Below are 26,818 nucleotides of genomic sequence, written 5' to 3'. Positions count from 1 at the left end.
CTTGAATTGGGTCGGTGGTCTCGAAATGGGTCAGTGGTCTCAAAGGATGAAGTCAGGACAGTCTTCATCAGGTCTCTGTGACCCTCTGGCATGATCTAAGGCCCCCTGCTTCGTGATTAATTGATATACAGTCCAGGTGCTGGCCATTGTTCTTACTGGTTTCAGTTTCTTCTTATAATGGTTCACTTACTCCACTTCTTTCTATATGCAAGCTCATAACGGCAAACAATATAACAATTAGCTCTAACTTAAGCATGTAATAATCATTAACCTATCATTTGCTTACCTAACTTACATCTTGATCAATACAAATTGCTACTAACCCTTAGCTAAAATCTTAACTCTTTATAATCGTGATTCAGTAGCATTTGCAGTAGGTGTCCTCAGTCAGGTGAAACTCTTAAATCAACAGCTCTGTCAAATAAGGAGGAGATTATAGCCCTGGGTCTCAGATCCAATGAAGATTTGTATCACTATTGGAAATCTTTTGGAACTATTTTTCTACCATTATTTTGGGAAGGAAAAAGTTCCTTTTGCTGACATAATTAAAAAAATAAAATTAGTTTTTCATCTGTGATTAGTATTGGCATGGTAAGAAAGAAGAATGAAAGAAACAGAGTAAAAAATTCTGCCTCAAATAAAAAATGCTTTTTTTTTTTTCTGAGTATTACTATTTCTAGCATGAGATTATGAGATTTTTCTGTTGGTAAGTGAACTCTGCAACTTTAGTGCTAATAAAATAAATAGATTTATTTGAAAGATTTGTATACGCAAAAACAATACCTAAGTATCTTGAGTAAAATCCATGCACATTTGATTCAATCTTTCTTCTCTCAGAATTTAACTAAATGACTGAACATATACCACAGCACCACTACATGAAGTGTGTGTCTAAACAGCTATGAAACAGCAGCCTAGTTTCCATGATTATGGGTGAAGAGTCTGAAACTATTAATGGGCTACAAATGAGACAGCACCGAGCAAGGCCAGAGAAAACAGGAAAAATGCCCCCTGCCCCTGTAGTCAGGGTCCTAGGCTGCTGCTGTGCTGGAGGGGATGAAAAACCCTCCCTGTGCCTGCTCCTGCTGCTGCCAGGAGCTGGGTGCCCACATGTGGGTACTTAGTGGAGCAGCCACTGGCTGAAGAGCGGGGCTTGGAACCCCCACGCTGCTGTCAGCCAGCGCCGCACTGTGATGATGCCTGGGCACCTCTAAACTCGTCCCTCGTATAAAACAGACCCCCTCTGTGGCTGCATTGGAGGCCCAGTTAATTGTCTGAAATCTAGCAAAGTGTGGGTGCACCCATTAGGACTGAGATGCTGCCTTGGGTTTCCAAAGGTGTTTACTTTTTATCTGCAAGGTTCTTCTCTGCAGTTTCCAGTCAAGGGTGTTTGTTAACAGTATCAACCTTAGCACTGAATTACACAAATTATGGTGTAATTTAATGACCATTTATAACTGCAAAATAATCCTGTTTTCCTAAAGCAACTTTTGTACAATTTTGTACAACTTTAGTACCTCAGACTGAATGTAATTAGCATTTCAAAAAATGTAAGGGAAGTGATAGGAATCAAAGTGCTGGAAAAGAGTGATTAGTATTATATACATGTTGTATTTTTGCATGACCTTTTTATCTGGTAGATACTCAGGGTAATATATAGTTATAGTGCAGCAAAACCAGAGAGAAAGCCTGAAGTTGAACTCTTTTCATTGCTCAAGTGTTCAGTTTATATTTCGTCTCACCTGCTTAAATAACAGCAAAAAAATACCTGGCAAAATGAATGCTAACATTCATTTTAAAAAGCATGAAAACCTATTTAACTTATGCCCAGCCATCAGTGCAAATGATATGAAGAATTTTTGTATGAAATAAAATCAAGAACAAGCCTGATATACTTTGAAGTCCTGCCTGAATTCATCATGTTAAACACTGACCTTTATCTGTATGTTTCCTGTATCTTGCATGGCTTTTATAAATAAATAGACCAAGGGTCATTCATTATTAAAGAAGTACTTGCAATAGATGGTTCAGCAGGCTAACAATCAATGTTATTAAGGCTGAATCTTCCCATTTGAAGCAATATGAAAATTTGCCTGTCATTCTTTAATTACATTTTTAAAATATTTTGAGTATAGTAAGAGCATAGTATTGCTCTTGTAAGTGCACCAGCTCCTCCCCACAAAAAATAATAATAATTAAAAAAATAAAAAATAAAAAAAAACCCTCAAAACCCCTGGTGTTGCCAAAGGCATACTAGCATAACCTATGGCCCGCTCATAAGTGAAGCTTAAAATTAAATCCCTTGGATTTTCATCATTGGCTTAACTATTCTCTCTTTGGGGCAGCAGTCTTTTCATTTGCCTCTCTGACCATTACCACAGATATAAAGTGAACTGTGCACTCATTTCATCGTAGTAATACTAGGGGACTTAATGTTGCTGGAGTTCTTCCATATACCATTGTACAAATTGTAAATCAATTAAATAATTTTCTGTAATTCTTTGCAGGGCACTTTGTAAGTTTTACATCTTTAGGAAATAACACTCACTTTAGTAGTGCCTCTTCTGGGACAAACTGAGCATTGTTGTTTCCCTTGCTGAAAGGCTTTATTAAGCAGTAATCATTCTTTAATCAAATCCTTTCCCTTGTGCCAAATATAGGTAACCAGCTTTGGTGCAGGTGACCACATCTGTCAAATCCAAGAAAACAGCAGGTCCTTCAAATAATATGTCCCTCAATAACCTCGTCCCACTTGTTTGTGCATGCCCACTTATCTTTCCTTTTGCTTTGTTTCAGCATAGTTACCTAACTGGCATCTAAGACACTCCCTGACACCCCAGAGATCTGTCTTCCCTCAGCTTCCCTGCACACAGAGAGGAGGGAATACAGCTTCTCCTGGATTTTACATACGTGACTTTAATTACCAGCATTTGTGTACTTTTCCTTGTGAAGGCATCAATCATACATCAAACAAAGTGTTTTTGAAGGAGGGAATATCATTACGTTGCTAATGCCTCTGGTAAAACAAATGTGTTTTATGTCAAAATAGTCAGAATGTTTCTTTTTTATAGACTGTGATCATGCCCAATTTAGAGCATGGTTGCTTTAGTTTGCATAGCCCAAGAAGGTGCTTGAGAGACGATCAGGACAGCTTCTTAAACAATATGAAGGGCTGGAGCCTTTTTTTGCACCTCCCTTTCACCTGTCAGGTAGCAAAGGTGCAGATGAGTATAAAAATGTACAATATTGTATAGAGAAGTTTTATGTTAGAAGTAAATAGCTCTAGATGGTTATGGTATTGCCACAATTTTGCATGCATACTGACCTTAGAAGGAGTAGAGAAATAGACTTTTAAGTTTCTTAAGCAACTTTAAATTGCCATTTGTTTTCTGTAACTCTCAATATATGTCATAGCTGAGAAAAATTTGAGCCATATTTCAATATCTATTTCAATCACTTCTTGAAACTATATTGATTTGAAACTTTTGAAATGTTTTTAGTGACTGTAATGAAGTTGCTTTGGATTTTCCCATTGCAACTAAGAGGAAGAATGGTTTTATAATATTCTCTTTGATTTATCATTCAATAAAGAGAAATTACTTTTAAGCATAACACCGGAATTAAAAATAGATTTGAAATTAAAGCTTAAAAGAACATGATTCAAAACTGCCAAAATAGTAAGTTTGCTCTTACTCTTATTTTCAAAGAAAACATCTTTTAGAAGCTGAATTCCAGATACTTCCCAAATGTTTTCATCCCCACTGTATATAATGCACTGACTGGAAACTGGTGGAGTAGTTACAGGAACTGTGATTTTACAGATGCATTTTCCAAATGGTATTTGCTATATAAAATTGCACAAGTGTTAGCTTTTCAAGGCTCATCTGTTTTCTTTACTACATGGTGAGAGGAGAGATGACTCATAAACAAGAGAGAGGCATGGTATGAAATAAGGGAGAGCTATCACTGCTATCATGATAGTGTTTATATGGCACAGTAAGAATATCTTTGAATTTAGTTTAGATTAAAATGGAAGTAGCAAGCTATTAAAGATATACAGTGGAATAAAATTTTTACTTATACTGATAATGATTGACAACCTAACACCTTAAGAGAAAAAGGCAGATGAAATTGCCCATTATTCTCTTCTTATTTTATCTCTTGTGTCTAAAACTATCAATTGAATGTTCCTGAGTGCTCTATGTAGCAGGTCCTATGGCTCTGTCCTCTGGTCTTGTCAAAGAGATCATAGAATCATAGGATAATGAGGCACATCTATCTTAGTTCTGTTCAAGCCTTCTACATCTGCTTAATTTAGAAGAATTATCCATTAAGGCTATTTATGGTGTTATATCTGGCAAACCAGTTTTCTGCTGTGAGATTTTTTCAGAGCCACACTTCTTCAGGAGAATTTTTTTTTACATTGCCATTATCAGAAAGTATTGAAATACTGAAGTTTTTTTTACTGTTTTATTATTATACTCCTGTTAGAAAGTGTTGTATGAGTCAGAAAGATGAAGATGAAAAATTCTGTTTGTTTTATGCTAAGAAAAAGGTTTTGTCCCTGTTGAATCACACATTTTGATAGCATTAAAGGAAAATATTCTTAATTTTTCAGTTTATGCAAAACTTTGATGTTTGATCTTGGGGTTCCACTTCATATCCAAATGAAGTTTGAGAGCCTCAAAGTGTGCTGCAAGGTAAGAAACTCCTGTGTCTCTGGTTCTGTTGGGATTCGTGAAGCATCCTTTTGAAGATGCACTACATCAGAAATGCTGATTGTAGGGTCCTTAGCAGAGAGACTCACTGTTCCAACATGTTTGAATAGCAATTAGAATAAAATGCTTCCATATTTAAATTACTGAATGAGCTCTGCAACATGAAACAGCAGAGTTTCTCCTACCTCTGCCAGATTATCTGCCTTCACTGACATGCTTGCTTTGGTGATCATCATATTTACTAAGTTTAGAGTACATCAAATTTAGGCATCACTAAAGCATTACATGTTTGTATTTTCCATGTGTTTAACAAGAGTCCCTTGTGGGGGCTTCATCTTAAGAACCTGTGCTCAGGGCTGTAATTTTCCTCTATTTTCTCCGCACACACGTTCTTGTTTGAAGAACAGGAACTTGTCTACCTTTGTTAGCTTACTTGCTAAAAACAAGAAAACACTAACTAGCAAGGACATCTTTCATAACGCAAGCTAAATGATAATTTTAAACATGTGAGAAGGAAAAATTTCTGAAATGTAAAGTGTATTAACAGTAGTAACACCTTGTTGCTTCCTTTCTCTGAGTGACAGTCATTTCTAGAAGCATAACATGTAAGGGAAAAATCAATACTATAAGTAAGAAAGGTAGTCAATTTTAAAGTTGAATCTTTGGATATTTAATACACTCACCTAAACTAGTAAGCCATCACTTTCTTTAAAAAAAAATAAAAATAGAGGCATATGAATGTATTTCATCAGCCATTACTTAAAACTATGGAACATTGTTCCAGAAATGGCAATGGCCAAAGACATACTCTTTGTTAAGTCAATAAAAGATGAGAGTAGTGAATTTGAGATGAAGAAATTCTTCTGATATTCTCCGACTGGTGTGAATTGCTGCTGTGTTTGTGTGCTGCAGCACAAATAGAGTGGTCATCTCTCGCTTGGGAGCAGAATGTTTTACTGGCTGTTAATGTGACTAGCCTGTTCCCATCCATTGGACATTATTTGTTGAAAACAATGCTAAGACAGGCATTTATTTGTATATTGGTTATTGACAGGAGCCCAGTTTTATGCTGGGTTAGACATAATTGGAATAGTAGAAAGGAGGACTAAAACAGCCTAGTATATTCTTAGTTTCTAAGTAGAAACCTGCCTCATTCAAAGTGAAGCCGAAATTTGAAGGGGATAAGCTACTTAAGACTTCCCTTCTGTATTACTTATATCCAACCTGGTTTGCATCAAGAAAAATTCTAAGCGGTCATATTACCTCTACTCCCTTTCCCCTGTATTTTGGAGAGGAGAATGAGTCTGTTCCCAGGCTATCAAGGGGAAGCAATCTGCATACTGCCATAATCAGGCTGCTTGCTAGTCCAAGCACAAGCACCCTTTGCTGCTTTCCCCTGATTTCTTATCTGACAATAAGGTAGCAGGAGAATCATATTAATTTCTGGTGCCAGATTGAACAGGGTACATTTATCTGTGAAGAAATACTTTAAATTTTTGAATTTTGGGTTTTATTGCTTTTTTTTCCCTGTTGCAGGGGAGGGAAGCTAGTTTTCTTTTGTAATCTGTTGATGAGTTCATTTTAGCTCTTTTAAGGATGTAAGGAGATCGAGCAAGAACATGTTTTTCCCAAAACATGTCTTCTTGCCTCCTCTCTCCCAACCTTGGGACCATATTTCATGTAGATGGCACAATTCCTTGACTGACTGAAAAATCTTTGTTGTCTCCAGCACTAAACACAAGAGTTGTGTCTACTTTTGCCTTCCACTAGTGAACAGTAATCCTATATATCCTGGATATCTATTTGCTCTATATTTCTTCACTGAACCTGCCTTTATTTTCCCAAGAGAATATAGATCATCTATTCCTGAGTCTGCAGTCAGTGGTAAAGGAAGAAATGGTGGCCATCAACAATTTTGCATAAAATATGTACAAGTCCTCAAAACTTACATGGAGAAACTGAAAGTCAAATAAATTGTACAGGGGCTGGGAAGGAGGCCAGGACTGGTTTGGATAGGTAGCTGAATGGTTGTGTATACTTGTTCCCTCACCAAGGGTGATTACACCTTGATACTATTTATTCTTACTCTGACAATGTAAACAGCAAAGACGCAACAGGTGCTAAAAGTAGTATTCACGTCACTGCATACTCCTAGGCAACTGTATGAACCTAATTTTTTCTGCATTTTGTGAAGAAGGTAAAAAATAATGAACTACAGTCTCATCTTTACAAAGAGCTTCTGTACTCTCAAGTCTAAGTTATAGAAGATCCATCCTATGTTCACAGTAAGACACCATCCGTTCTCAGCTGTTTCATTTAAAGAAATAAAACATTGAAATGTATATTAAATTAACATGAAGAAAAGACTCCGGACTCCAGGACATGCACTATTATTTATTGCACTAATACTTACAGGTTGATCTTTTCAAAGTGCTTTTCTGTTCTCTAGCCCTCAAGATCCACAGCACAGTATGAGGAACTATTATCTTTACTGTAGAAATAAATACCGAAGGTTACATCTTAGTCCAGGATTGTTCAGAATAATGTCTTTTTTATCATTCTTGTACTTTATAATGGATGGTGGAAAATTACTCTCTCCAGCTTTTCCACATAAACTTATAAATGCTTCCCATGAGGTCATGGATTAGTGTTATTAAATGGTTGCTCTGCATGTAATGAATGTGAGGGTAAGGATGGGAGAAAACAGAAGGTTTTTGCAGAGAGTGTTTCTTTGTCCAGGCTCCAAGAGACATTCCTAAAATGGAGACATTAGTGATGGCTCTGTGAACATTGCCTGACACTGATGGAAAGCAAAGTACTTTGCTTCAAAAATGTATTTGACTAATGTGGTACCACATTACTTGTCAAAGCAGAAAGGTGTCTTTTGAATTCCTATAAAAATGTCATAGAGAAAAAACCAATACTAGCTACAGGGCTGCAATTTATATCTTACAAATGCTGATGTGAGTGTCCCTTGGGAAACAGCAGCAAGGGAATGAACTTGGTGAACTGAAATGTGGAAGGATTTATTTTCTCCAAGTTTTACTTCTTGGTTTGCTAAGTTCATTGTGATGGATGGGAGCATAATATATAAAATGACTGGCATGTATACGGACATATATGAGTATATATCATTGAGCATGTACCATACTTCAATTTTCAATTTGAGATAGAAATATATTACTTATTATGGATAATATGATTAAGTTTATTTTAAACCCAAGAGCTGCTGATTGCACATTAAAATAGTAGTTCATGTCTACCTCAATTTTTGGTAAATCTCCATTGATGGATAAATCATGTTAGAGAATTTCAATTGTCAGCAAAATTTATATTTCAATTAATATTTTGGAATTTTCCTCAAGAGCTAATACATTTTACCTTTCTTATTACAGGGTTCTTGAGGTACTTATGTAAAGAACTACCATGAGAAATATGAGATTTTTATGTCTTTGAGAACAGACCCAGTAATATCTGCTTCAGATAGTTATGCAGCACAATTATCGATATTTAGATAAGTTAATTCATAGTCTCTGAATAGTGATGAAAAACTGAAATGAAAACTATGTTGAATTTGCTGGAAGTATTGAGTTGGAGCAAAGTAATTTTTATTTCTAACACAGTTCATTCCATACTATATAATGTAAGTTATTTTTATTATGCCAAGCAACTGAGCATACTAAACTCTTGAAGCAGTCCCATATTTTGGTCAAAGCTGAATAGGATTAGATTTTCAGTCAGAATAATGCTCCAAAATATAGATATTTAAAATTTGAATAGCTTAATTTCCTTTCCCTTTTGAAAATGTAACCCTGAAGCAGATCTTTGAAGTGTAAACTCTGAGACATAGAGGTATTAAAATAATCATGGATCTGGGGGAAATGCCACAAAAACATCCAGCACAGATTAATCAAAAATAGAAATTCATTTGAACTTTCTGTCGTCTATTGAATATTAAAACATTTCATATTTCAAATAGAAAAAAAAGAAGGCTTGAACAAAGTTTTGATCAGAGTCAGTGACATTTCTGGTGTAACACTTGAATATTCAGATTAAGGTTGAAGGTTTCTACTCAGCTTCAGTGAACTTTCTTGGATTTTATACTTTGTATTTATTACTACTAGTTGAAAAATAGCTGATCTGTGCTACAGCCTGTGGAACAAGGGGAATAAAGAACCAAAACTCCCTGATGACTACTTTGGCCAAAGAAAGTATTTTTATTCTGCAATTTCTTGGGATTTTGTTATGAAATTCATGTTTTCAAACTTTCTGTTATAGCCTGTGTCCCTGCACTGGATTGTATCTCTGAAGCTAAATATTTTGTGCAACTGCTCTATCTTTTTATTGACAGGTTTCCTGTTGGAGTGATTTTTGTATGTGTGAGAATGGCTGGGTAATGATCAAATTCTTGAGAAACTTGTGATTCAGAAGTTTTTGCAGAGCATCGCTAAATCTCTCTAAAAGGTGTATTTTTGTCAAAATAACTATATTAAATAGAGTGTGTTAGTCAGGAAATATACACTGATCAAAGGGTTTGGTTTTTTTTTTCCTAGACATCAGTTTTGAGAGTCTTAAGTAAAGAGAACAGTAAAAGCATGAGTCACTGAAAGAGCGTTTTGAAATAGCAACAGTGGAAAAACCCGTTTTCAAACCAACTGTATAAATTAACTATTATTGTTTGTTGTAACTTTGTGAGGAAGTACATTGACATCGTTGCTGGAGAGATATCAAAACTGCAAGTCACTGTGTCCCCACTGACTTTCTTCCGGGAGTCAAAATCCCAAATCAAGTCTAGTATAATTTATATATTTATTCCCATTACCCCTGAGACTTGGGGACTTTCCCTTGTGAAAATCCTCCATGAATTTTAAAAGTCTAGCAGAAATTACATTGCTCCTCTCTTCCTTCCATTGCCATCTGTGTGTGGGTGTCCTTTGGGGGCCAGCATGACAAGAATTAGAAGAAGCATTTCTGAAGGAAAATATTGTATTTCTTAGAGATATTAATGTGGAAATATGAAAAAAAATACATAATTGCTTGAATCATGGTCAAAAATTCCACAAAGCTTTTTTGTTGAATTTAGACGATTTTTAGTTTTACAATCTCTTTTCAAACTGCTGATGTAAAAATATAAGAAAGCGAAAGAGTTTCTTGTGGCAGAGATAAACTCAGGCACCTTTTACTGTGCTATGAAGATTATCAAAGTGCAATGTGCAAACACTTACTGATATGTGTGTGAGAGAAAGAACATATGCTTATCAATCTACCTGTTTGCTATATGCATAGTTGTCAGCAAGACACAGTAGAACATCCAGTAGATACAAAAAGAAGGCTAGATGAACTATTTATAGCAAGTAGCAATTTTTTCTCTTAAGAATACATCATCAGTTTTGCTGACATAATCTTGGATGGATTTTTCAGAGTGAGTTCAAGATAGTTCAAGATGAAAGTGATGTTACTATTACCCTTTTATAGGTTATTTCAGGACTGGGAGGTCAAACTTGGCATAGGAGTCACATATCCATTTCCTTCTCAGCTTTTCCTGAGAGTGGCTGCTCTTACATTCGTATCCTGCAGTGTTCCCCACCAGGCTACACTTGCCAATGATGTTCTACTTCCCATTAACCAGACTGCACAACAGTAGGGAGAGAACTGCAGGTGTTCAACTTCCCACATGGGTGTCCTACAGGGCTGTAAATAATTTATTTTCTCTTCTCATCTCCCAAGCTATTTAACACAAAAGAGTTACAGCTCCAGCAAAAGGAATTAAAAGGGGCCACAACCAGAATGCCCCAGCCAGAACTCCTAAAAACTGAGGTGGAGATAGTCAAGCTCAAAGGCCTGAAACTGCTTGTGTCTGAGCAGAAATTTGGATTAAGCTGCCTCATGATTTAGAGAATGTAATTAGCAGACAGTAGAGACTGTTCCATGTAGAGTTTCTCATTATTTTTAGAAAGGAAATACATTGTCATTGAGAAAGATAGAAAAGAAATGTTTTTTAAGCTGGTGACTAGGCACTCCTACAAAGTGAGGCATTGATATTGCAGAACAGCCTCATTGCCTGTTGATCTACACAGTACACATTGGTGGCTGGGAATAGCATGGACACTATTGTACTTGGTGTTTGGAGGCTGCCTGCTCTCCACTTGGCATTGGATCCAAAACTCTTTTGGAGGATGTGATTTAGCTTAGGTTCCCAAAGGTAATGGTTGATAGAACATGATGAGTAGCTGAATTCTTGTCTGTTTCTCTCGAAATAGTACCCAAATGTGTCTACGGGTGTCTGAAAGGTAAAGAGAGGAATTGATTGAGAGAAAAAGCAAGAGGCATCATGATGAGAAAAGACAGAAATCACTTAGCTTCTTCTTTTAGCATTATTTAAGATTTCTGATGAACAGGAAATCAAGTAGGGCTTACCGGTAAGTCTCCTGGCCTCCTTGTTCATCTCGGTCTTTACAAGTTTTGCTTGAAGAAAGCTTGCAGTAGTTAAAAATGAAGTGTGTTTTTTTTTTCTGGTTTTGGTTGGTTGGTTTTTGTTTTGTTTTTCTTTTTTATTTGGAGATGAGGATTTCTCATAAATGAAATTTCTTCAGGGAATTTTTACAGTGTTTAAAGTTCTACTTATATTTTATGGGCTTTTCCCCCCACAAATATTTTTTACATAGAGGACATTTTTAAGATTTTACATATCATGTGCACACTGATACTCTATTATCTTCATCAAGATAACATGGCTTTACATAATTTCGAAGAAAAGCTTAAAAATTCCTTTGCAGTAGACAGTCAGTACAGGGCTTTCATGCAACTTGGTTTTTCTAAACAGCATCACTCTTGTCTTGCAAATGTTTAGAAGGGAGGAATGTTCTTCACCAAGATGCTAAACCCTAGTGCTTGGGATAAGAGCCTTGGGATTACAGGGGTTTCATCAGTGGTTACTGGTATATTGCCAATTATGCACAGCTAGTGTCATTTGTAAAATGGTCATTTGTGGCTGTGGAAGAGATCTAAGTACAGGATGTCTTTTGGGAAAATGTAGAGATAAATGTAGCTGGAATGAAGCATCAATCCCTTCTGCTGGAGGACACAGAGACCTGTGTGGATTGTCACTTTTAGAATAAAGAGTAGCACAGATACTCAGCTGTATTTAATTATGCTTTTAGTGTTTATAAACCAGATTCCTGCTCTGATGGTTGGTTATGAGATAGAGTGTTACTCCAGGGTTTACATTACTGAAATTTGTTGGTCAACATTATTGATTTATTTCATACTGGTATGGAAGTTGAAGAGATTTCTGCTTTCTTTATTAGCTCTTTCACAATATGAATGTCGATGAATTTTCCTGTCTAAAGCAGAAAGTCATAACATTATCAAGCAACATGTTGTTCTTCACAAGCTAGGCTAGTCAGAATTATGGATCCTTTCTGCCCTTTTAGGCTTGAGTGTTTCTGAGAACTGCTTACAGATGAGAATGAAAGAATCCAACTCAAAAGCAGTAGGATGATTCATTTGAAGTTTTCATTTCTGAAATTCCTGTATCTACCTTCACTTTGGAAAAAAAGTATGTTTCAGCTTATGTTGTTTTAAAAGTAGAAAACTGCAATTACTTTTGTGCTTCAGTAGTTTCATTAAAATATGTCATATTCTCTCTACAGTTAGTATTATTCAGATGACATTTTAAAATCTGCACCTGGGTACAGTCTTCTGTAACATAACTCAAACGAATGTGTGGTCCACCCTCAATTATAGTAAGTCAAAAGAGTAAGTTTTGGCATTTGCTTTCATCAGTAGTTCTAAAAGAAAAAGTGGCAGAAATGTGTGTGTAAGTTGAGATATAAATAATTTCCTTAATCAAATTGCACTCTGATCACTGATGTTTTTTTCTTTTAAAAAGTCAACCCATTTAAATAGTAAAGGTCAGAAAGTTAAATATGTTAGTGCAATCAGCAGAGTATTCAAATTATCAGTGTCAGCTCTGTTGCCACTCATGATAAAAAATTCTACCAAGTTAAATCTATAAATCTATTTTGCCTTAATCCAAAAGAATACAGAAAAGAAAGAAAAAACCTATTAACTAAAAATATAAGGTGGAAAGATTTATTTGGTATATGATCCCTCAGGCACTTCTGCAAGCCCAGTCTCAGAGAGGAGTCCCCACATTCTTCTTTCACATTTCTGTGGACACTGCAATCGAGTGATGCAAAGCCTATCTTTGCTCAGCTGTAATAGACATAAGGAAAGAGAAATATGAATAATCCAGTATAGGTACTGGATAATAAAGTATTTTTCCATATTTTAAGCCAAATATAATATAGCCATTGTTTTTCTTCCCTCTGTCCTTCTGCTTGTCACTATATAGTACTTGATTGCTTTCAGATATATGCATGAAGAATTCATACACAAACTGTTTTCAGATAAAGAAAAGAAACTGTAAAATATCAATGCTGATAGAACTATGACAGTATATGCTATGATTTGTGATTGCAAAAGCTTCAGGGAGAATGCAGATTGTTTTTGTCCCATTCACCAGTGAAAGGCCTCTTGCAGAGTCCTACTCTCCATTAGACAGCAGTTTGTGTTCGAAAACAACTAAAAGCTGTTTTCTAAAAGCCTGAGAGATCATTGGCTTTTACAGTCTTCCTGCTTACTTTCTATATTTCCAATGTCTGAATCAGGGGTGAGAAATTAAATTGCACATTATATTTTTTTTAGTCATGATCAAGGGTTTTGAAGTTTATATCAGTGACTAAACTTAATTTCCTGATGTATCACCACGAAGTGATGTTGTTGAAGACAGAAGTTAAAATTACCCAATACCCTTCTCTCTCAATATAAAAAATAAAGATAAATAATGGAAATACAGTACTGTTTCCTTACTAATTTAGTAGTAGTGTTGTCTTAAATTTGGAGTTAAATTTAGAGAATTTAGTAATATTTTCTAGAGTCATGCTTACTAAGTTTTCTGTACTGTGAGCTGGCCTGCAAACAATTCCCTAGGTTCTCAAGGCTAGGTGGTGGTGGTGAAGCACTGAAGCTGAGCCAGCCGACCACGAGGCTCCCTTGAGGGAGCACTGGAATGATCTGCTCCTGCCTTTCAGCACAAACAGGCCCAGCTGCCCAGATTTCACAGTGCTGGGCAAACATAACTGTGATGGTCATGTTGCTCTTGAGAGTTCAGATGGCAAAAGCCTTGAGTGCCAACAGCAAAACGCTTTCTCTTGGTATCAGCAATGCAGGGGAGCTTCCTGCATTGCTTTCCTTCTTCATTATCTGCGAATACTCTGAGGTCTAAAAGTAAAAAGAATAGGTTTTACTTACTAAACCAAGATATCAACTATAAAATACTATTTTATTGGCAAGGTTTAACCCATCTCTTTATGAAGTAAGAAATCATTGAATTAAATTTCTCAGTGGTCTCTTGGTTTGTGATTCTGATAATAAAATATATTTTCTTGCAGCTGTCCCTTCTTCCACTAGATATGTTTTTGAATTTTGAAAAAGATAGAGCATTTTGAATTTTTCTTTTCTTTTGCAGTACTACTAGCATATCTTTTTTTCTGTCATATCAAGGCATTCATGGCTCATTGCATCTATGCATATCAAAATTTTGATTTATAATTCCTGTGAAATTTTCTATAGATCAGAACCAGTACCTTTTGAAAATGTATTCTGTAAGGACTTGTTTAAAGTAGGTGATTTTCTCTGAAAGGTAACCTTTAGCATTGCCCTGACCTTTATGACTTTGACCTGGAAATTAGTATTGTAGAGTTCACAGAGCATGCTTTCCTCAAAAACATTTTCTTAAGATGCTGTGACAGCCTCAGCAACTGCTATTTTTGGACCATTTCATTTAAAATTAATCACTTGTGGAATTTTCAGAAAGTTAATTTCACAAAGAACATGACTGGGTCTTTTTCATTTGTGTATGAATATAGACATGTTTTTGCCTATTTCTTTAAAGAAGATTAAAGTCTGTCTGGTTTTTTTTGGACTTGAGTAAGATTTTGTGAATTTTATTGTTTTTATTGGGATAGATGCTGGCATTTAAGGAATCTCACTCTTGGCTTTCAGGCTCTATGTCTAAAAAACCCCTTTTCCAAATGTTTTCTGCTTTTGCTAGCTTTAAGATATTATTAAAAATTATTGCTTTGCCTTGTCCAGTTTTATTTGCTTTAGAAATTGTCATGACAACTGAAGGTTTTCCTGGGATTCCAAAATTCAGTTGGCAATTTGACTGAAGTCTCCTGCACTTTGCAGATCCAATAGCCAACTTGCCTTTTTTGATGCTTGCTGGAAGTGAGGCAGGGAGACCTGAAGAAATTGAGAATCTGCTTTGGCAATGTTATAGCTGCATCTTTGCTATCACACATTAAACAGTGTGCAAAACTTGAGTATCTGACACAGCAAACGTTTTCTATTTTGGATTGATGAAGTTTTCCTTTTCAGGTGAGTCCAGTACCCAGGTAGTGGCATCCATGAATTTTATATAATCTGACTAGCTTGTCTTTTTGCTAGATTTCTGGTGATAAGACAGAATCAGGTTTGAAGGCTAAAGATTTTTCATCCTATAAGTGTTAGTTCTTGTTTACAAATAATGAAGTTTATAGTCTTGGATCATAATTCTTTTAGATGCGAAATGTTGTATATGAAAACTGTCATTAATTTACTGGTCAGGTTTTTTTCAAAACTACACTCACAGGAAGTATTATTTTCCTGTTTTTGCCTGAGTTAAAAATCAGAATAATGATTTTACTTTTAGAAACACATTTGCGTAAGTAATAAACCTTAGAAAAAACACAGGAATAAAGGAAACAATATTGTTGGTTAGATGTTAAAACTAGCAGCTAAAACAACACCCAGCAAGCTCTACAAGTTAATACCCGTATTATTTTAGGACTAGAGTCGGCCCCAAGATCTCCCAAAGAAATATGAACTGATACATTTTTCACTTCCCTTATGACAAATTACTTGCAAGTTTGTTTTACTTGAATAGCCTTCACTCTAGAAGGAGAGTGTTGATGTTGATATTTATTCCTCTACCATGAAAGCCATACCTCTGAAATCATCAGTGTGTTTGAATGCAATACTGACTTAAACTCCTGTCCAGGTTTTCATGTGCCAGGGCAATGGCTTCACGGTAAAGGGTGAATAGCACATCAGTGTACTTTCATAATCAGATGGTGCCATTTTCAAGAAAGTCTATTTCCCACTATTATTTATAATAAGCCAAAAGACACTGGAATGTATGGAGGTGAAATTTCAGATGTGCAGACCATGTGTACTCAAATGGGAGGCCAGAAGCTGAGGACTGAGGAATATAGCATGTCACTGTAAGAAAGTTTTCAAAAGAGGCAAAAGCAAAGAAATGTTTGAAGGCGAGATGAAAAGAATAGAAAACATCTTCCCATATGGTACCTGAGAGATTTGAAAGAAGACAGAGTTAAAAATCACTATTCAAAATGTCATTTTGCTTTTCTAGCTTTTTTCTTTGATCTTTGAAGATTTAGGAAAATATTTAGGGCTGACTAACTTCTCTAGTCAGCTGACAGAAAAATATAGCAATGCTTGGAACTGTGTCATTGAAGTTTATGAAGTTTAATCTTATATTAAACTAAAATTCTTCCTTCAGTGTCAACCTTGTAAACTTCACATGTATAAAAAAGGATTAAAATTGTCTTTATAAAAATAAAATCTTTTTGGGGTAGGAATATCTGTCTGAAACATTTGTAAACCTCCAACAGCATGCAAAGGTAAATTGCCTTATTTAAGGAATAAAGCCAAGTAAATGCTATGATAAACTCTGTCACTGCAATTTAAAATCTCTCAAAATTTAGACATTTAACATAGCAATGAAAAATGTTTGCTCTGGACATGGTTGCTAAGTCTCTAGAGATTTTCATTGCTATGTAATCAATTTTGTAATGCATACACACATGGAAAGCTATGATATAATCAAAGAGGCTTTGTAAAATACATGATGAAGCTATTCACTAAGTGTAATAAACTAAAATCTATAAGGAGAAGTAAATTTCCTTTCTTTTCTGAAATGCCTTTTTAAAATATTGTTTTCATTGCCTTGAGAAAAGCAAAGGAAATTATGCAGAAAGTACAGGAAGAAATCTGAATCTAAGGAGTAACAGGGGAAATATACTTCACATTATAATGTTATATATTATAGTCCATTCAAGAGATTTTATTGTTTGATTTGGTTTATATTTATGTAAGTTGTATGAATTTTTATTAATGTTTTATATTTAAGGTTTATAAAAGAGTTTTGTTATTATGCTTGGTGGGAAATGGATGAGCAACTTAAATATTGGTTCTGTAAGGAAATATGTGATGTCTCTCTTTATTACTTTGCTTGTCTGAACTCGAGGTATCATGAAACATGAAGAACATGCATGTAACATCCCTCAGTGTTTCACCCATTTTCTCTCTAAGCCAATTTGGTTATTTCAAGTTACCCAAATTATGAATGTGGTTTGGGTTTTTTATATGCAGCAAAGCTGCATAATTTATTTTGCAAATCATGTTCACAGTGAACATAAAGTTCACTGTATGAGTGAAGTTCAACTGTAGCTTTCTAACTTGGAAAACAAGTTGTGGCATAAAGTGCAAGGTGTGATAGAAGTGCATTTGATAGAAGTGCATGCCCAAGAGGAGCAGATGGGTTAGGAATTAGGAGGTGAGTTTGGAAGGATACTCAGTGTGAAAGGCAGGAAGAAATCTGGTATCAAAGGTGTTAGGAGGTAAGCAATAGCATGGGACCTTAAAATAAGCAGGAAATTAAACAGAAAGAAAATTATATGCAATTAATGAAGGGATAGAGAGCAAGGGAGACTGCAGGGGTAAGGAAAACACTTTAGCACCGAGGGAAAAATGAATTTTGTCAAGAGCTTAGCCATGGGGTGGAATTTGATACACTAGTGGTCCATATGTAGGTAACTGAATATGCCTTTACTGGTAAACTAATTTTTAAGTGGTGTGTGTGTGTTTTTCTATGTACATTTTGTGGTAGTATAATTTTTAAAACACAGACTACTATTGCACACTTAGTGCACTTCTATTATTTTTTTATAAGTCTCAGCCTAAAGAAAGAAGTTCTATGTTTCATTGCTAAAACAAAGCTAAAAAAAGAAACTAAACTGAAATAGAATGGCCAGTAGACAAACTGAGCAAAAAATGTAGATCTCTTCCATGGAAAAACAATATGAATTGCCTCAGGGATCTGAAGAATAGAGAGAGAAAACTTCCTAATCTATAACTGCCTTTTCTTTTGCTCCTAGGTTCAGATATTGTCCAATGGTTAACGAAGAACTTATCGATAGAGGACCCAGGTAATTTCTCTTATTTTCTTGTCTTCAAATTCTAGTTTGTTTTTTTTAAATCATTGGACCTGATATTGTTTTCTGCTGTGGTGGGAGTGACAGGATTTGACCAGTTCAATTTCAATAGCAAAACAGATATAAAATCTTAGAAACCTTTACTAACAATCTGAGGATTTTGATTGTCCATTTTATTGCAGCAGGTACCAGGAAACAATATGAGAATGATAATGATAGTTTTTCGGTAGAAAATATATATGAGTCCATTAGGAATTTACTCAGTGTTATGCTAAACAGTTTGTTAAATACATGCTATTTTCTTACAGAATTTTTCATATATAAAAAATAAATAGAACTATTAAAATATATTCTTGTACTGTTACCAAATGCTAATCTTAAATTTGGACACTTTATACCATCTTCAATGGAAAATGAAATGCAAATAAAATCAGTGAAATGAGGAAATGAGGAAGAAGAGTTCATTGCTTGATCAGCTGGGTTGAGACGTGAAAGTAAGAGTTTGGTTCCAAAGTCTGCCATTGTTTTCTTGTGTGCCCAGCAGGAAACATAGTTTGGTTATTGTATTTAGCTATTATTTATTTCCTGGATTTACAAGAATCTGGTTACCTGATCAGAAATTTTTCATAAAGGAATGATTTCTAGTCAAAAATGCTGAATTGTAGAAATAAAATATTCTATGGAAGTTCCCATTTTCTTTTGGCTAGAGGAAAGAAAATCTTCCTTCTTTAAAAATGATTAAAAGTGCATTTTTTCCTTGCTGTTTTCCAGGTGGTTTTGGTTCTTTTTAACATTTTGGGGGGTAATTTCTGTCTTTATTTTTAAAATGGATTTTTCTGTCAAATTAGAAATCAAAGTACGATCATTGCAAAAAGCAAAATCACAGTATTTGCGACTTGAGCAATGAGGAGCTATCAGCACATAATTTGGTATTTGGAAGTAGTCAGTTGACAACATATTGACGTATTTCGTGGCAGAGATCACTACATTTTTATCTAACTTTGAACCGCGTTGTATGCTTGCTTCCTGGAGATAATGTGAAGGTTTCAAGAGACCTAAGAGTGATATTGCATTTCTCAGTTGTCAGCTACAAAACACTCACCTATTTGTATTTACCAGAGTTTGAAACATTGTTAGGCTAAGTTTATTTGATTTGGAAGCTTAACCTTTATTTGTCAAACCAGAACTGCAGTACTGGAATAGGTTGTCATTCAGAACTTGTTGCAAAATTTGGAATAGAAAAAGTTTCTACTAAACAGAAACGATGTCTCCTTTTTCCGTTATGTTTGTATCCAATTAAAATTAAACAAACACACAAACTACTAACATATGTAACCAAAACACCACAGTAATTTAACTGAAGCTGGGTTTTATCCTCTCAGATTACATGGATGGAAAAAAACCAACTATCCACAATGACAAAAATGTCTTACGTATTTTGGTCCTAGTCCAAAGTCAGCTATCTGGAGCTGCTTAAATTCAGATCTTCGGAAAACAAATAGCCCTAAATGCTTCCTTTGGGTAATGCTCAGAATTGCCAGATGACAGTGAACTTGACAGATGGTGAGCAAGAGCTCTTCACATGACAGAACTTCTGAAAATGTTCTGGTTTTTTTCAAAATCCCTAAGTGTCCTGCTTTTCATTTTGGTTCTGGACAAGTCAATCTAGAACCTCGTCTGGAAAAGCCCTAAATTTCTGCGATCTGTTGTCACCATAATTTGGATTTCCAGTGTCTTCTGATCGCTTTTAACCCGTGTGTCAGGGTTGTCATTTAAAACTACTCCATGGGTCCTGTTACAAATCACTTGTGAAGCTATTCAGTTTTGTGATACAGAAATAAATAATGCCTTAGTTTGCACTGAAAATTGTCATCTCTGTCTAAATATGATATCACCCACATACCTGGAAGAGCAACATAAAATACACCTTGGAGCATATATGATAAGAGTATATTCTACTCTGTATGGAAAAATATAAGGACCATTTGCACACCTCACCTACCAGTGCTGTGCAACTACTCATGCAAGCAAGGCAGGTAAATTGTGATTTAAGTGGTAAGTAAAGAGATTCACAGAAGGGACCTCAGGCTAGAAGGGACCTCAGAAGATCATGTGGTCCAAACTTTCATGGAGAGGCAAGCCTGGGTGATTGATTACTGAGCAGTCTGTCCTGTCTCATCCTGAACACTGCCACTGATGAGAACTCCACCACATCCAGTGACTGTTTTCAAACAATAGATGAATAGATGAAACCTCTCTCCATTCAACTTGTACTCATTACCCCTTATCTTCTCAGTGTGGCTCCTTTTGAGGAGAATTGCTATTCTCTAAGCACTGGAAAAATGTGATGAGGTCCCACCCCAAGCCTTCTGTTCTCTAGGGTGAAAACATCTAACTCTTTCAGACAACTTGTTCTTTAATAAAACACAGTAAGAAGAAAGTGACACTACCACAATTTATATATAAAAAAGTGATATTTTGAAATGCAATTTGTTCCTTTCTTTTGCATAGAAAATACAACTCCAATACCATTTAAGTGGGGATGAAGTAGGCAGCTTTATGGATAGTAGGAAAATATAAGGCAGAAGTAGGTGTGACAGCAACATTTGCTTCAGTGTGTAAATAAGTGTAAAGCTTTTACCTGGAAACAGCAATTTACAGTAAAAAGTAGTAACAAGTTGGACCTTGTAAACTGCCAGTCAAAACCATGCACATTTTTAATAAATGGAAAATAATATTCAGTGAAATATTTGAAATGTTTTGGCTTGCTGTAGTAGATCTCCATCAAGAAAATAAACTGGAGATGATAGGTGGATTCGGCTAATTTGCACCAGATTTGGAGTTATTTCAGTGGAGCAGAGCTTGTGCCCAGAATAGCTGTGCACAATGCAATGTACAGTTGCTGTTACATTGTTTGCTATTCAATATGTACTTAAAAAATGTTTGTGTTTCAGCCTACAACTCATCTGTAAAACTTTAAGGAACATAAATTGTCCAAGTTATTTTTAATGGGCAAGTTTTATTCAGGCATAAATATAATCATGATCTCAACCTGAAAAGAAGCACTTAACTGAGTTTACAGAATTGTAAGGGCTTGTGATTTGGCACTTAGACATGTGTTGTTGAATTGACCATTACAGGGTAAGTGCTGATGTTGGCAATTACTCTTAATGTGGAAAATCTACTCTGTTTTTCTGCATTGTGTTTTTCTTTTTTGAAGTGATCATTAATGATGTGATATGCACCAGACTGAGCACATCAGATACTGAAGTTCCTTTAATCCTTAGTGGGAAAAATAGAACAAAAATGATAGATGAGCTGATTTAAAGGTATCAGCACAAATTGCCAAGAGTCTAATCCTATACTTGGTACTTGCACTGATTTCTTTGATGCCCTTTAGCAAACATTTGATTTCTCTATTCCCTAACATCCAACATAGTAAATCAGGCTGTTGTCTCCTAAAGGAGAAAGAACTGCATGACTTTTCTAGTCTTTTCACAAGGATATGGTGTTATTCGCAAACAGTCATTTCATCTTCAAGTCATCCCATGAATAATTTTCATCTCAGAAAATGCCTTTTAGTGTAGATAATATATTTAGACATAATCCTCGTGTTCCTTTGAAGTACCTTTATTCCCAAGTGTTGCTTATTTAATTTTCTCATGGCTGCAAACCAGCTGAATTTGGCTGGAGGCACTTCTCTATTGAATGGTTGCTCCAGCACAGCCACTGCAGCCACCTGCTCTAGAATGCTCAACCTCTGCATTCCCATTGCTTTGCTCCAGCTCATTTGGGCAGTCTGTTGAAGTAGTTTGCTACTGCTCTTGGACATCAGGAATTACACTGAAGTAAAAAAATATATATGTAGAAATCCAAGTTTTATAGTTATGAAAAAAGACTACCTTGATATTTACACCCTCCTGTGATTTTTCAGTTTCAGTTCTCACCATTTATAGTTTTTTCAAGTAACTGGTGTAACTAATTTGTAACTAGATGCCCATGAGCATCCATGTAAACTGTGGTCACTGATCCAGTGCAACAAAAAGGCAGGGCTCAGTAACACAGCATCTGTTTATGTTTCTTCCATATTTCCCTCTTTAGTACAGTCTCTCTCCAGCAGCTGGTGTACTAATAATGACCTTGTGAATACACAGTATTTGCTTGAAAGAGCTAGAATAAAAATGTTAAGGTTTTTATTTGAGTCTATGAAAGTTTACTTGAAAAATTGTTCAGTTCTCAGTTTTGCCCTTTCCCCAGTTATATGCAGAAAGGTAGCAGCAAAGAGCAGGAGCCAGACAAGATGTTCTAAACAATTGTCATTTGGGAAACAGCACCAGGGAGCTGCAAGCAAATGGGAAGTACTTCCAGAGATTGCTAACAGAGAAAAGAGTCTCTTATGAGAAGGAATAAAGAAGGGAATGGAAAGGTCATGCTTATCTTTGCAGTCTTTGCATTAATCAGAACAGGTGAAAGAGGAGCAAGAATAGAATGCTCCCCTTTTATTATCTTGACTTAAAAAAAACCCAACCTGAAACAACTCCAAACCCCAATAAAAGTAATTTATACTGCCTGCACACATACCATACCCCTCATACAGGGAACTCAGGGACACCAGACCCTCTCATTTTTCATATGCCTGATGGAAATTCAGGCACATTTTGTTCAGTAGCAAATCTCATGAACCTTTGTCAATTCTAGTGTAACTAACTTCCCAACTTTCTTCTACTGGGTGAATTTGATCTGAGCTTGTCAGATCCTGTAACATTTCAATGGAATAATGACTTTAATCTCAGATGAACAAAAAAGAAAGTAGAACAAAATTCTGTTTGAGAATGAAAAATTGTCAGAATTTACAGACACTGCTTTAGTACCAATAATATTAACATTGTCATACTCATGCAAAAAATGTATGGGTCTAGTTTCATATAATTAAAAGCAGCATAGGGGATACTTATCTGTGTGTGGCAATCAGCGGGCTTCTAGCCACTCCTAAGGTTACAGGAGTGCAATGGTAAAAGTTCATGTGAGAGGGTATTTTATTTGCCCAAAGCCTGTAGAGAGATGTTGTAAATGGTGAACAGAAGTGTACTGTCTGCAATTCAGTTGTGACAGGATAAATCAGATTTAATGGATTTCATGTTTTTTCCTTTGAATCTACTTCCAGATCAGTATAATCTATTTTCCTGTGTAGACTGCATGTGTTAGGAATGTTTCCAAGAGCATACAGACCTGCACAGCCTCCTGTCGTGAGATGTTTTTCTACAAATGTGCCTGCACTGTTTGAACAGTCCCATTTCCACGTAGTCACTGTTGAAAGTGATTAATATGTTCCTAGTTTGGCCATTTTATTTTCTCATTTGTAGATAGTTGGTAGGCTACATCAGTACTCATTTTCAGTTTTCTTTGATGGAGCAGTCATTTCTTCTGATCTTTTTGGTAGTGTGGTGTCTGATTAAAAAAGAACAGCTTTTTACACTTATTGGGAAGATACAAAGGTTGTGACTGGTATTGATGCAAAGTATGGGATAATTATTGTGATGCAAAGTATGTTACCATGGTATTGGTGACAAAGTGCTTCCTTCATATACCCAGATAGGTCAAACTATTACAACTGTTTCGTCATGCTAAGCATATCTAAATAAAATTCCTCCTTTGTTATTTTTTTAAGGAGGCATTATTTTGCAAGATTTCATAAAAAATAGTTTATGTTTTTCACCCTAGCAATTAAGAAATTTTATATGCATTTGAATTACCTGGGAAGTATAAATGAATTTTGTCTGTTTAGTTTATAAATAAATGTCCATCTTGGAGTAATGGACAAAGATGACAAGAATGGAATTTGCTGCTGTCTAGCATAATTTTCTGTACAATAAAATGATTGTAAAAATAACATTATAGTACCAAGTATTGGTATAACAAAATGCATGTGTTCTAAAGTTATTTCTGTGAGCAACCTGTCTGATATTGTCAATAGCATATTGATTCGTAATGGATCTCTTTTGGTTCTAATTAGGCTTTGAGCAACCTGACCTACTGAAAGTTGTCCCTGACCACGTCAGCAGGGTTGAAATTAAAATAAGCTGTAATACTATATATATATCTATATCTATCTATCTATCTATCTATCTATCTATCTATCTATCTATCTATCTATACACTGTACTATAATTGTATAAACTGTACTATAATTCTATGATTCAACTATAAAACTTGTGTAACTTCTGTATAAAAGAGATAAAGAGATCTCTGTTGATGGTTCCTTATCTCTGGTTAAAAGCAAGGCATCAACTGAATCTTTTAATTTGTTTTTCTAATAGTAGCCCTGATTCCATGGTGCTGACTTCAAAGATATTTATTTTAACAGGACATAATTTTTGCCTTTAACATTAAAGTCTCCAGATTCTACTCAGAATTGTTTTCAGTATTAAGTATAATACCTTCACATGACATTCACTCCTTCATCCTTTGTTTCAATTATTAAAGGTGAAATTCCAACCTCTGCACAAAGTTGGAAGTTTTATTTTTAACTCCAATGAAACAAGATTCAACTATGATCCTTTTAAAACAGGATCAGGTGTAACCTGGCCTTTAAGCAGTATCTCAGGCTAAAATACAAAATCTAGTTTATAAAATGTATCTGATACTCAATTAGGTTTTAAAAATTGAAACAAACTAACAATCAGCATATTTTTTACAATTCTGTAGGCAGCATGGGCTTTATTCCACTGAGGTCTTTGAGAATCTTTTTGAGAGAAAAGGATGAAAAAACGTATGGGCTAGAATAGAAAATACTGATTAAAAAGATAAGTCTGAACCAGCCTACTGAGATAAAAAGTTAATTTTAAAACTATTAACCTGATCAAGCTGACAGAAGCTGAAACATCTGTAAGCTTTAATTTTAAGTCATTTCCTTGGAAAAAATTTCAGATGGTCTGTTGCACCATTTGAGGGAATGACTTTTATCCTGTCACAGAACAAATTAATCTAAATTACACAATTGAAACCTTTACCCATGAAGTTAGGGCAAAGTATGCTCTTTTAGGGGAGAACTCTGATAACTTTTAGAAATAAAGCTAATTATTTAATTACATAAGTTGAATTATAATGACCTTCTTAATAAGTTATCTCATTTCTATGAAAATAACTAGGAATTTTGTGGTTTTCTTACTGTTTGACAGCCTCCTTCTGAACCTTTGTGATCGTATCAAGTTTTGGAGGTTTAAGAGGAAGAACATTTACTAATTCCCAATTCACACTGGCATAATTAATTAAAAACAGCTAAATAACTGTCTAGAGACTTCATTAGATTTCTGCTTCCTTGTTTGCCAAAGAACTGTGTTATATAGTAATGGAAAATGCAAGTAGGTGGAAGTGAGATTTTAAATCTGGACAGTTTAATTGAATAAAAGCAGTTGAAATCCTATTTCATCTTGCCGACAGCTGCAGCAGCTATTTATGGTCAAGTAAACAAACATGTTTTGATATTTACATATTTTATGTAGTATTTGATGACTTGAAGGTTAGGGTAAGGCTTTCTCTTGATTTTGTTAATAACTGACCGTAGGAGTGTTTGAAGTTTTTCCATAGCACATGTAGAGAAATACTGCTCCACACACGGGGGCACACAGTGATGGTCCAACATTTACTATGCAAGCACATTGCTTGCCATTTCATCTTGGACAGAATAATATTCCTTGGACACTCTCTCATTGTTTTCAATATCCCTTCACCAGCTCCATTGCCCTTCTCTGGACACACTCCAGCACCTCAATGTCCTTCCTAAAGTGAGGACTCAGAATTTATTATGTGTGTGTACTATGCTTAAGCTCCTTCTGTCTTCTGGGTTTTTTTCTATTTCTTTCCTAATAATTCATTATTTTCTGTTTGAGATTTGAGTGGACATTTTCACAGAATTACATATAACACCTCTAGTTTTTCTGGAGCAGCAGCAGTTACCTAGCAGCCACATCTGGGCATATACAATTGGGGAGGGAAGGTTCATATCTAAAATGTTTAGCATCTATCAAAATTCAGTTTCAACTGCTGTGTCATTGTTTAATGAATCAGTATTACATAGTTTTACATGATTTCCTCACAACTCACTTTTTGCTGACCTCAGTAATGTTATACTTGCAAGAAATTTGGTATCTGATGTAATTTCATCATTCACAGCCTTCTAATAATTTAGGATTATCCTGAACAGTCCAGGACCTAATAAACACAGTTCTGTGGTTGCCCTCCCCCCGCTTCAGTGTAATATTACTCTATTTAGTGTAATAACTGATGTGCTATGCCTAACCTATATTCCCTTTTCTACCTATTGCTTTTCTCATTATCTACTTAATACCTTTAGAAATCATGCCAAGAGCTCTCTAGGAATCCAAGATAATATGTTAACCAGACTTTCATAACCTCATATGTTCTCTGTTTCCACATAGGAACACTCACAGATTTGTGAGACATATCCAGCAACAAAAGTCATCCTGAATCTTCCTTTTTTGTTGCAATTATCTTTATTTTCATTCCTTCTATCTTTTATTATAATTCCTATCCTCTTGTCTATATGGGTGTCTGTTTTGTACATCCTTTTCCCCCTCATATTTCCCCTGGATGTCTTTCTAAAGCCTGAGGACATATTTTTCAATTTTTTTCCTTTAGTACTAAGGGTGATTAAATGATAAGTGGCACACTATGGCTAGCAGTTCAGACCCTTAATATTTTAATTGCCATAAAATACAGATTGACCATTATTTTGAACCA

General features: G+C 35.3%; 1 protein-coding gene across 19 annotated transcripts in view; it reads left to right on the top strand.

Annotated features, from left to right (window-relative positions):
• RGS7 (regulator of G protein signaling 7) overlaps positions 1 to 26,818 on the top strand; it is a 276,991-nt gene that overhangs the window by 137,956 nt on the left and 112,217 nt on the right. For all 19 annotated transcript variants that reach the window (XR_015802377.1, XR_015802375.1, XR_015802376.1 and 16 more), the window contains exon 4: positions 18,002 to 18,052. Coding sequence is in view for 16 of the 19 variants with exons in the window: in XM_088161576.1 (XP_088017702.1) it covers positions 18,002 to 18,052 (51 nt within the window). In the remaining 3 variants the exon portion in view is untranslated. The remainder of the gene's footprint in view (positions 1 to 18,001; positions 18,053 to 26,818) is intronic.

This window comes from Sturnus vulgaris, chromosome 3, assembly GCF_052056855.1.
Source record: "Sturnus vulgaris isolate bStuVul1 chromosome 3, bStuVul1.hap1, whole genome shotgun sequence".
Taxonomy (NCBI): Eukaryota; Metazoa; Chordata; class Aves; order Passeriformes; family Sturnidae; genus Sturnus; species Sturnus vulgaris.
Note: the sequence above shows the minus strand (reverse complement) of the source record. Positions and strands in the feature narration are given on the sequence as shown.